Source organism: Dendronephthya gigantea, unplaced genomic scaffold (genome assembly GCF_004324835.1).
Source record: "Dendronephthya gigantea isolate DGI-Jeju-01 unplaced genomic scaffold, DenGig_1.0 000018F, whole genome shotgun sequence".
Lineage (NCBI taxonomy): Eukaryota > Metazoa > Cnidaria > Anthozoa > Malacalcyonacea > Nephtheidae > Dendronephthya > Dendronephthya gigantea.
Genome location: NW_021163028.1, coordinates 2,668,525 through 2,681,033, shown reverse-complemented (window position 1 = coordinate 2,681,033; position 12,509 = coordinate 2,668,525). Strand labels below are relative to the sequence as shown.

The following is a 12,509-nucleotide window of genomic DNA, read 5'->3' as shown; positions in this document are numbered from 1 at the left end:
TTTCTCAGCAGTAAATCACCGCGTAAGTAAAAAAAATAAAGAATGACATCCGAGTTCTGGACTTCATGCAACATTTCAGTTTATATCACATGTTTCGACAAATGCATGGCTAAACGTGTATAGTGAGTTAACGGCTTCGACCTAACCATCACAAGCAACAGCTCTTCTTTTTGTTATATTCCGTAAAAATAAATACACACGCACAACGGGTTACATGCAGACAACCGCATCAAGATTATCCATGACCTCGTGCACGGGTTTACTAGATTCGCAGGTTGTTAAATTGTTTTGATACAATTTAACTAAAACCCTTCTCACAAAGACGGGTGGCCTATATGCAACAATCTTGTCAATATATTTTTTGTCAGAGCTTGAATTGGACTGTGGAAAAAGGTGCTTAAAAATTAGTGTTTTAAAACTTTGAAGAAGAAGTTACGATGCAGTGGTGTTGTGTATTTGCGCTGTGCGTCGCGATTGTTTTGCAAAGTTCCGTTTTGGGATTAGCAAAGAAGAAAGAAGGTAAATTATTTTGATTGCCAATAAATACTCACAATCGCTGTCTACGGAGACAGATCTACGTATAAACTCGCTGCTGTAATTCTCAAGAGTTCCTTTTTGTTAATTTGCGAAGAACTTATAATTATATGATCGAGCATTTGAGAGAAAAAATGGTGTTATATAGAGAGCGATAACATTATGTTGAAATTATTATTATAAGACTAGTATATTTATAACAATATATGTTCACGGATCTTTCTCTTCAGCGGAGGCTTTTTAATTCACGGCATTGAGCGATCGTAGAAATGATGCGATTATATTTGGTGATATTTCTAAATGAACATACAGTAAAATGAAGATCAAAATCTTCCAGAGCAGTCCGGCCATAAAACGACAACAAGAAAATTGTCGATTAACTTGCATGGTGTTTCAAAAATAATTGCTAGGCCAAGTTGTGCTTGAGCACTTTTAAATTGTTTCACCAATACAAACTATAGGACGATATGTTTGGATCTACATGACTACACAATTTTAGTCAATACACCATACATCATAATATAATTTTTCTCATCGTTCGCTCCAGAAAAATCTCACGCAACAAAATCAAACGTTCACGAAATAAAGAAGACTTCGTCACAAAATCTGCTCAAATCAGAGCTCAACGCCGCGCCACTTGGGATGGGCATTGGATTGAAAGCAAACGTCCCCGAAGCAAGCGACAAGAGCAAAAAAGACGACAAAGATATCAAAACAGAATCGGAAACGACAACAGAGACAAACGGGCCTTTTAAGACTGTCACAACGGTCACGAAGCAGACAAAGATGGGAAAAAATAACAAGCCAGAAGTCATTGGACAAAGTGTAGAAAAAGTGATGACAAATATCTTTGATCCGAAGAAGCCTGGTAAATACAAAGTTGGAAAGGCTAAAGGAAAGCACGGATTCATGTTGGACATCTTCAATCCATTTGGACTCGGTGGACTGTTCGGAGACGAACCAGCTAAGGTGATAATGTGATACGTTTTCTATTAGTTCTTTATTTTAAAGCCTTTTTTCAGCTTCATAACGTCGGACCAACCGTATGAAATGTATTCATCGTCAAAAAATACTGCTCATCGCTGATGGCCATAGGTAGTGCAAACCCATGTAAGCGACGTACTGCTGACCGGATTTGTTTATAAACCTTGTTCAAAATTACTTCGTTTGCTTAAATATTAGTCTTCTCTCAACTTCCCCGACTACCATGCACCGTGACCAGCCATTTCTTCCTTGGGAGCAATCGGCATAAATTTCGATACAGGTAAACTATAAATATATACCGTTTCAATACCGCTTAGCAATGTTCCCCAAAGAAGCACTGTAAGAAACCAGGAATGTACTGCGATAGGATGGACAACCAATGCAGGAAAAAAGTAAAACTGGATGGACGATGCGATCAGGCGGGACAATGCGATACGGATGAAAAACAACATGTTACCTGCCTCTGGGGAAGATGTTCCCTAGTCAAGAAAACCTCGGGCAATGCAGGTTAGTAGCTTTGGACGGATTAACGAGAATATGATTTCTCACCGCACAGGATCAGAATTTGTGCATGCTTATAGGATGCAAGAAACAGACTAAGAGAAAGAAAATAAACAATTCCGTAATACAACTTTTATTTTATCGCCTTCCATCTCAAGGTGTGTTTTGCAAAGAAAATAAAGATTGTGGATCTGAAGATCTCCACTGCGGCTTACAACTAGATATCAGCGAGGTGTCGAAAGTCTGTATTTATAAACTCAACGAGGGTCAAACATGCGGTCGAAGTAGAATGTTTTCTTTCTTCCCCTTTGGAGGATTGACGCATGACCAACCTTGCAAAAAGGGATACACTTGCCAGGAGTTAAGGTAAGGTTTAGGATCATTGTTATGTTATAGTCAACCATGCAGTATTCTAACAGTACGTAAAAAACTAGGCGCTTTCCCCCTTATTCAAGGGTTGTTACACAATTTACTTAATCCTAGCAAATCAGATAAACTTGGCCAACTGTAATATAGCCTTGTTCCTTACGAAACAATATTGAAAACGTCAATTATATCGCGTGTTTGTCTTCCTCAATGCATTTTCATTCCTTTGAAAGATGAAAACAAAATTCATCGAGCAACTGTATAACTGGATATAACCCTCTCATTTTTGAAATTGCTCTCATCAAAGTGCAGCAACAATGTTTATTGCAATACATCATGTTCTAGTATAATAAGTGAAACCACTTCGCAATCAACAAATGATTTGCGGTTGAAATTATATTCATTATCTTTTCTATACACTTTCAGCTTTACAGGAAGAAAGATTTGCCGTCGCTCAGATGAGGAGGATGAGAACGAAGACTAATCTATGCATGTACCAAATAAAAAATAATTATGAGACAATGGCTAAATAGTTGCTTGTGATATGCATAGTTAAAAATGTATGCTCGCTTATGGTGTAAATGGGACAATTTTTCATGATGTAATTTTTTATGTACTGGATTCTTAGAATAAAAAGAATAAAAAATCATTTGGACAGTTTATAGAAGCGGCAAAACGTGCTAGTTAGAAGGCACACCGGGAAGTTTTAATTCGATCACTTAGAAATTCTTAATATTTTCTTTAACCGTCGGCAACGGTTGATTATATAGTCGATTTGGATTTCAAAAATGCACTTTAAGGAATTCAGGTAAAGTTTGTAAAATATGTTGCCGAATCCTAAAGCACAAAGAGCCATCGCTAAAACAAAAATCGTGTATGTAGCGATATTATCACCGTAACCGCATGTAAAGATTCATCGCCGCAGCAGCTTAAAACGTTTTTTAATATGAAACGGCGGCGTATTTTGAGACATACTACGTGCATGTTATATTCAGCCAACAATTTCATGGTCCACATAGGAACCATCAAACTGGACCTTTCTTTTCTGGCAGAGTAAAAGAAGATTTCAACAGCAGTTATGTAAAACTAACATAAGCTAAGCTTGTTTTTTGACATTGCGAAAATCGTGAGTCTCAACGAGTCATGCAGTTTTCATGTTGAAAGCAGCAGTGCTAATCTAGAAACGACCTTTTCTTTCTCACTGGATATTTTTATGCGTAAAAATGACGTCGCAGAGCATGAACTTAGGGGTTCCTATATTGATAAATGTTTTTCTAATGAATTTTTACCTCTGGATCTGCGTGATCCGGATTGGTTCATTTCTCATAAACAACAAGACGTTGCTTTTTGCTGTATTAGGTTGAGTATTGAGCATGTGTAATTATATTTTTACAGCGCGTACTTTATTAATTTTCACAGCATGTGGTTTTTAGTGAAGTTTATCATTATCATTTATCGTCAACACAATTCAAACAACAGAAAATGAGAAGATAAACCTCATTTATTAACCTTTATTATTATCTATATTGTATAAATGTATTTGGCGCGTTGAATAGCTTCAAATCATTGTCTAATCCAAGGCATATACGTGATTTAAGACAAACAATATTATTACCCACCTCATGCAAAGTCGGTCCAAGTCCCGCGCGATAACACAGCTCCTGAATAATTAACGAATTAAGGTGGCGTATTCTTCGATGTTAGCGAAGCGGAAAAAGGTTGGAAGATCGCAAAAGTGCCAAAACAAAGATTTTGGACAATTAATTCTTTTTTTTGAGGAGAGATGGGGCCTCGAAGGCCATTCTTGGCACTGTTTGCCCTAACTTTTCTCCTTGTACAAGCGACGAGCGAAGAAACTAAAAAGAAAGGACAGAAAATTAAATTAAAAAATGGTGGTAATGACATAGCAAAGAAGGTAAAGTAACGGTTGAATTATTATACAAGAGCGATGAAATTATATGACAGTAGGATTCCGCAATACACTGCCGTGGTTCGGGTCCAAACTACCTGAAGAATATTTTAGGTAATGTGTTAACAAAGCACATATATCTTCTAGAAGCTTTTGCGCTTTATCGCGTCTAGTTCCGATCAGAACTGCGTCAGTGTAATAATGAATAAACTACGCTTAAAATGTCATTTAGGTACTAAATGTTATACTATATACTGTTTGATAAGAACAAATTTATAATAATGTTGTTAAGATGAGATAGGTAAAGTTTTTCAGTTTCAGCTTGACATGATTTCAAACATCGATCAAATATTGAAATGATTGCCACGATTATGATTATGATTGACTTAAGCAGGTTGTTCGGTAAAATTTTAAAACAATTCGTACGAGAACAGTTGATATTCATCGCACTAAACAAAAAGCTATGCTTGATAGCTGAAATAACAGTCCATATATATCTTCAATTAGATTAATTTCAAAATTTGAACATCTTCGGAATAGGCTAGCTGTTTTGAAAGATTTTATTGAATAACAATTATAATCCTAATGACATTCACTTAAGTTAGTGATCCTTGGCATAATCTTGCACGAGAAAGCAAAATTATATCAAGCAATTATATATTCGTTGCTAATATAGAGTATAGATTATATTTATCAAATCATTTTTTTCCTTAGTCCGTCGTAGTGTTTTTTAACAGAATAAAATTTTAGCCTTGTTTCAAGAGAATTCCTGTCCTCAGTTATAAAAGATTATTTCTATTGATTCTTTAGTTTAGTATAGCCACACCATCTATTGACGGTGGCGCAGTACAAGAGACGGGAAGGACGAGGATGTTGGCGCCAGGATTTTACTCACAAGAATGCAACGCTCACAAGAAATGCGAAGCAGGTTGGACAACAAACTTAACAAACTTCAGTTATACTTCAAAGTTCAATCATATCAGTTCAGATCGACTACTCTCGGCTAAACAGGTCGACTAAGTCGTTTCAAGCCTATACACAATGATGAATGACTCGAGCATAAATAAGGCCGGCCAGACAACATTTTTAAAATTTTATTCGAACGTCATCTTCAAACAAAATAAAATATTCCGGCTTCAACAGTCAAATTTTAATTCTTAAAATCCCGTTAGCATGATTCAGTATAAACGCTGGAGAAACATAGACTCAATTAACATTCAAAATACACGCTCACAGCTATAACCCACTTCACATCCCTCTTCCCCTCTAGTATAAGTGACTTGTACAACTCATATTATTTCTTTAATCGTTAAGGTAAATATTGTCACATGTTCCTATGCGTGCACTGTTTGAAAGAGAACGTGGCGTGTACGCAGAACGGTCAGTGCTGTAAAGGACAGTGTGTATACGGACGATGTAAGAAAGAAGGTGCCAATGGAAAACCGGGAACGTTTTGTGATAGACACGAGGATTGCACGGATCCTGCAGGGACGTGTTGTGTAAGGTAGGGTTATCTTGAGTATCATGTTGCCATCCAGAGGCGTACAGCATCACAAAGCCTAGAGTTGGGAACACTGGCGTGAAGTTTGTGCCATAGTATTTAGCTTAGAGTAGAATGGTTGGAGGTGTACGCTATATAAAGCTTACTTATATATAGGTCAGGAAGAGGAGTTGGTGTAAAGTTTAGCGGTAGAATTAGGCACAACGAGAATCTAAAAGCTATTTCGTCTTCTAGAGAACCAGCCATAAACCCTCACATTTCAATATGTAAGCCTCCACTAAAGAAAAACATGGTATGTGGGCCCATCAACTTCTTCAGAACAGTCTATGTCGGTGCGGAAGTGCAGACGGCGTGCGGACCTTGCGAGAAGAACCTCATCTGCAAACAAGTCGGGTAAGTAGAACAGAGATCGATGTACTCATGGGAAAAACCAATCTTATAACATAACAGTATCCTATACACTTTAACTTTCACACTGACAGACATCACTCAGGGACTTATACATTGTCTGGTATAGGACGCATTCTTATTCTTTTTTCTATTTATAGAATCTTTGGAGTTCATGAAATATGCGTCGATCCGAAGACAGATTAATGGGAAGACATTTGAAAGTCTAGAGACCAAATATTAGCATATTATGCACGCGCGCGTATGAATGCATAATAAATGCAATAATCTTGATCACATACGATCATATGCGAAATGACATCTTCATAAGTGAAGAAGTGTACTGTATATAAAAATATTCAAACGTTTTAAGAAAAATCTGACAAGATAAGGCAAGGTTATGTCAAGATAAACAGTTTAACCATATTTCTAGATTAGTAATATAAAAAGGCTTTTCTTATCATGGTGGATAATTCTGCATTTGTTGAAAGACTATATGATCTGATCAACTTCGTTTTTTACCTTTGCATTCAGGGAACGATTTTTACGACCTATATGTAATTCCTTACTGCACGTAGTTTTAACTGCGAGAAGATGAGGACTTTGCATGCATGTATATCAATTAATTCATCGGTGAGGATATTGTTGTAACTAAACTTGTTCGGTCTGTTGTTTTTATGTAATAAAACGAAGTACGACACGGCGTCTTGGTAAACGTTCCATCGATACTGAATTAAGTTATCAACGACAATCGATCCGGTTGAAAATCAAGTGGCAATAATTGCACATCTATATAATTTTATCAGCAAATCTAAAACCACACATATTAGACCAATATATTCCTACATATATTTGTGTTTTCCATTGAAAAATCTGTATATTTACAAGGGAATTCGTAGTAATATAAACAACATTTATTCTTCACATATACTTATAATCCATGCACAAGTATACATAAACAAATATTTATTATTTTATACGTGCATATGTATGTAATTCTAAATCCCATGAGAATCTTTGAAAGATACAAATTTCATTTTATCGCATTTTATATGATGGTATCTTTCAAAATGTTTAATTCAAGTAAAGTGTTCGTTAACACCAGGTTTTAGTATGGAAATGGGATTCCTCCGTGCAACAGAAGAGGAAGTGATGAAACCATCGCCGTTTTTCAAGATTATTGCGCATTCTTTATTCCCACTTATTACTTTTCCTTCGAAATCTCTATTTTCCAGCTGGTTTGGCAGGCAAACATATCTGATGCACACCAAAGATACTAAAAACAACAATTCATAATAATGTACATCATCAAGAGATCAATTTTCGCCATCAATACAAATACCAGGAATTTTTTGGCTGAACACAACAGCTCCAGCCACATATCGATTAGTATAAGACATCGGTACTTACCCGACTTGCTTGCAGGTCAAATCCGATTTACATGGCCCACATGCAGCCTGCACGGTTCCTCCAATGTATACCGCTCTGTATTGATTATAGGGTCCGCATGTTTGATGTTCATCCAGTGCTGGTTTACATACAGAGATCGCAGGGTTAATGGCAGGTTCCCGCACACAGCACGTCTCTGGTTCTTTACAGTCACTCTGTCGATCACAAAATGTTCCTGGAGAGGAATGGGAAATTGTCTTTTAGGCAATGTAACTTTTTAACTCGAGCTGATAGCTTTACCTTTTAGGGATAGTAAGAGCGTTAATCGAATAATTTAGTTCATCTAGATAGCTTTATCAGTGCTAAAATGTTTTCCATCAACAAGTGATGATATCTATAAAAGGTAACTTAAAACTAAATCAACTGCATGTATCTATTTCAAATACCAACATGAAGTTGGACATGCAACTCATTAAATCGATTACGAGTTAACTTATATAGTCACGAAGTATGATGGGGCAGGCATAACGCTCCGCCTCTCCCCCTTCAACTTGCTACTAACCAGAGGGAAGAAAACATGCAGCATAAGTCAGGGCCTGAAATTACCTGCGGCGCCTTTCGATGCACCAGCCTTGCATCTTCCGTAAACACAGAACAATCCTTGGTCGACACAGCACTGACCATTTTGGGTGCACGCAACGTTTTCTTTGAGACAATCCACACATAAAAACATATGACAATATTTTCCCTTCTCACACTTCTTCTGTGAGTTACACTCCTGTGTGTAGTAGCCTGGTGCTATCATCTGTGGACGACGAGAAAATGTGTCGATAAAAGAAATGAATAACCCGACATAATCCTGGGACCGGTTGTATGAAAGCCGGATAGCGCTATCCAACGTGTAGTTATTTTTTTAATCGCTTCAAAATCGTCCGTTGTTTGCTATAATTTTCATTAAAACTTAGTATTCCTAAATTGAGGATCCTCTTTAACAGTTGTTGATTCCAAAGCTGACATTTTAATGCTCTTCAAGAATTTTTAGAACGGTTGAAAAAATCACCACCGTGCAGTGGATAGCGCTATTCACAACCTTCGTACAATCGTCCCCTGGACAATACAATACTACTTCGTGTGTCCACTTCAACTTTATTGTATATGGCATGAAATGTAGAATGTATTTCAAAGATTTCAAGGCGTCAGTTGAGTAGCTGCCAAAGGTTAATTAGGGAAATCTCGCACATCGTAATCCCTCCCACAGGACCAAAGGGCAATAGTGGTTATTGTTTGGTCATTTACTAATGGCCATGTCAGGAATTTGAAGAGCGTAATGACGTTAGATATAAAGAGTTTCTTAATTTGAAAACCCCATTAAGGTTCTTACGCCCTTTTTTTTCTGCAAACATGCCCAGAGGCAACAAACAATGGACGAGAATGAAAATATGAGGCGGAGCGAAAACAATTTCCCGTGCGAACATTTACTGCGCAGTTGTGAAATTAGGGACACTCTTCGGCTCCTTGCTTAAAAGAGGAAAGTGAAAAATGGAAAGTAATGTTAAACTACAATATTTTTATCACACATGCATGGTGACAAGTCGAATAATCACGTCTATATACGGGTCCAGCTTTTAAAATGAAAATTGAGGGAAAAGTCGATTGGCATACCCAATTAATAGCCCTCTCTCTTTATATATATATAATGATAAGATGAGCTGCATGAAAGCTTACGATCGGGGTTAAGAGGGCTGAGAAACATTGACTTAACTGAAAAATATTAACCTGTTTATATGCAAATTTTGGGATCAGAATATTATATAACGAACATCGCAGGTCAGGGTCTGTACCTACACTGGGCTGCACTGGAAGATCGAACTTTGTCCTCTAAGGATCGATCAGCGCCTGTCTCGAGGTTATACAACGTTCAGTCGCTGCATGGCCAAATCACTAGACAGACTAACGCCCGCAGGAGGTGTTTCTTAGCTCAAAATATAGAAATTCATGCTTGTATTTAGAAATTATACATAGGCAGTGGCGTGCCAACCTGACGATTTAGTCCTGCTATGAAAGTCCTCCAAATTAATACCATTATTCATTTCTTTGGAAATCCATTGCTTTCACAGTAAATGAAGACCAAAATATTACCAAAGCAGGACTAACTTGCCAGGGTGGCTACGCGAATGTGCATAGCTAGATATAGATTATACAAGTCAACTTTGTTTGTATTGTTAAAGAATAAGAACACTTATAGAAGTATAAGAACACTTATGAAGAATAAGCACATGAAGATTATCTTCAATAACTAGATAAACTACGCAAGCGAAGACTTATCGTAATGAGTTATCTTTCAACGTTAATAAAGGCACAATATACTTCTTAAAAATTAATTCTTACGTATAAAACCATGTATAAAACTTCCAAAAGTCAAAGGGAAGAATCATTATGATTGATGCAAATTCATGTATGTATTTAATCAACAACACTCAATAAAAAATAGAATAAAATACCTTTTTAACTCGCGACGTATCTTCATTTGTGGCCGTTTCATCTTCATCGACCATTCGTTTCGATAATTTTTTGCTTGTTATGGACACGAACAACACCAAAAGGGCAAAATAAAGTACCCTAAGCATCTTGGTCGCCATTTACTATGCTTTTCTACGTAAACATAATACCAAAAGTAGAAAAAGAAGCCGAAAAGTTGAAAGAAATGTTAAGTTTAAAGTCAGGATTTACTGAGTTCGTTCGCAGGTATTGATTGTTTATAAAACACTCTGAATTATTAATGAGCTCCTGATGTCACAAAAATTGCACTTGATGGAAGAGAATCTGATAGTCTGGGATAATTTTTCCAATCAAAGTTATACATTATTTCTAAAATGTGGAAAAAACTATCAGGATAAGATATAGATAAGGAAGTTTATGTTGATTATGATCGTTTTCATCGAGGGAGGAATCGTAGTTGGCAAATGAACACGTACAGGATTGTTTAGCTCGAATCAGCAGGTTTGAGCTGGTAGTTTGCCCCAAGTCAGTGAATACGTCTTGCGCTCAGTGTAACGTGAAAAATGCAGCATTTTAGTTGACATATTTGTGTCCGATACAAGTAGCTTCCACTATAGTATACAAGGATCTCGTTTGAAAACAGGACTGGTGCCTCTCTTCGTGATCTGCTGACCTGCAAATTGTGTGTTTAAAAAGAAGTAGCGTAACAAAGTCGATAAACACTCGAAAAGTTTAAGATCCCCACAAAATAATGCTAAAATTGAATTATCTCTTGTGTGTAGCGTAGTCCATGCATTCCGTACATAATGGCCTTCCATTTTTACATATAACACATATTCTGGTTTGAGTGGAAGTATTCAAAAAGCCGATATCTATAAATCAATTCATTCAATTCACTTTGGGTATTTAAACAAGCCACCAAACTTGAAAAAAATTGTTGCTTGAAAAATTGGCCGTGTGCATAAAATATCAAGATCTTGTTTTTTGCTTTCGTGATATGATTTTCTGTATAGGATCCTAAATGCTGCGTCAAACTTTGTCAGAAAATATATTACAGAGAAGATCTATGCCAGGCAAGGCCCCAGCTATCAGTATATCTTATTTGCCGACTTGTGGAAATACTCATGTAAATAAATATATTTTATATTCTTTATCTTTATGTATTCAATAATAAAATTTGATTTCCTATAATGCCAAGACAAAATACAGATTGGTATATAGTATATATACAGCTGATTCAAAAGATCGACTTTTATCATATTGACGTGTAGTTATTATAGCATATGGAGCAAGCAGGTATTTTTTTGTCCTTAATATTATTACACACTGATGTCTGAGTTAGCAATAATCCATCATCCCTTTCGTGCTCAGAGTTCAAAGATCAATGTTTTCAAAGGAGAACCCTAATTGAATTTGCCGTGCACATGCATGCGACAGCCATCTTGCCATTCATTTACGTTATTACTTATTAATGTTTGTTGTCCGTGACCCGTGTCGTATATTGCATGGCTGCAATCTCGTGTATCGTACTGTAAGGAGAAAACACGGTCGCTGCGATACCCATATATATTACTTCTTATGTTACCTTTTCAGGCTCTCAGCCCAATTTAACTGCCATTGATAACGCGAGGCACTCAATGAATTTCCCCATTTCATAAACCAGTTTTCATAGGCTTGATTATTACCAGATCCACGCTTTAAGCTTTTAGATTGTCCTACAGCTTAATATTATTGCATGGTTGTTCTTCACATGGGATCCACGTCTTGTTGGCAAAACTGTTATTATACATTTATTTTGTATTATTCCATATAGACAGCCCCAACGGATTTTGATAACTACCACATTGAGACCATGCAGGAGGGTGTACAATAACTAGATTTAAACATAAGGTCACATTGTGTACAACAGTCGTGGTTGCAAAGAAATGATAAAAATTTGCATATCATTATTCAGCAGATATGCCATTGAGTCGAAGCGGTGCGAAAGGTATGTGTTAATTGTCTTAATCCTCCATTGTTATGAAAACAATCAAAACAGACACTTAAAGCCTCTGAAGAATGACAATGCAGTAAGGCCTGGTATACCTCGCATTTTCGCAGCGTCGAATGCGATTTAAACAATGGATACTAAGATAATAATGAGGTTACTGAAAATATCATCTCATTATGTATTGTTCTAATGGAATTCGACACGACAAAATGCGACGTACAGGGTGTGTAAAAAAACCTTGACACTTGATATTCATAACTGTTCGCTTCTATTCAATAACAAAAGATCGTGGGCCTCTGGGAATTATTAAGGGTTGTATACAGTCTGTATAAACAAACGGGACCTATATATAATTATGACGATTAATTGTGAACGTTATATGTTTGATTATATTTAACACGCTGGCTTAACAGCCTTAACTTCTCAATGCACATAGCAAAAAATACTCC

The 12,509-nt window shown here is 36.6% G+C and overlaps 3 protein-coding genes across 3 annotated transcripts; 2 read left to right on the top strand and 1 right to left on the bottom strand.

The window, feature by feature from the left end:
- Window positions 1-316: 316 nt before the first annotated feature.
- Window positions 317-3,034, top strand: LOC114520837. The gene is made up of 5 exons (XM_028541174.1): window positions 317-519; window positions 1,082-1,503; window positions 1,836-2,025; window positions 2,178-2,385; window positions 2,812-3,034. The coding sequence occupies exons 1-5, from the start codon at window positions 438-440 to the stop codon at window positions 2,867-2,869; spliced, it is 960 nt and encodes a 319-aa protein (XP_028396975.1). The 5' UTR covers window positions 317-437; the 3' UTR covers window positions 2,870-3,034.
- Window positions 3,035-4,057: 1,023 nt separating this feature from the next.
- On the top strand, window positions 4,058-6,811 carry LOC114520840 (dickkopf-related protein 3-like). The gene is made up of 5 exons (XM_028541177.1): window positions 4,058-4,300; window positions 5,105-5,222; window positions 5,609-5,798; window positions 6,030-6,188; window positions 6,344-6,811. The coding sequence occupies exons 1-5, from the start codon at window positions 4,169-4,171 to the stop codon at window positions 6,387-6,389; spliced, it is 645 nt and encodes a 214-aa protein (XP_028396978.1). The 5' UTR covers window positions 4,058-4,168; the 3' UTR covers window positions 6,390-6,811.
- Window positions 6,812-7,036: 225 nt separating this feature from the next.
- Window positions 7,037-10,341, bottom strand: LOC114520841 (dickkopf-related protein 3-like). The gene is made up of 4 exons (XM_028541178.1): window positions 10,073-10,341; window positions 8,178-8,376; window positions 7,593-7,806; window positions 7,037-7,458 (listed from the first exon to the last, which is right to left on the bottom strand). The coding sequence occupies exons 1-4, from the start codon at window positions 10,208-10,210 to the stop codon at window positions 7,407-7,409; spliced, it is 603 nt and encodes a 200-aa protein (XP_028396979.1). The 5' UTR covers window positions 10,211-10,341; the 3' UTR covers window positions 7,037-7,406.
- Window positions 10,342-12,509: the final 2,168 nt, after the last annotated feature.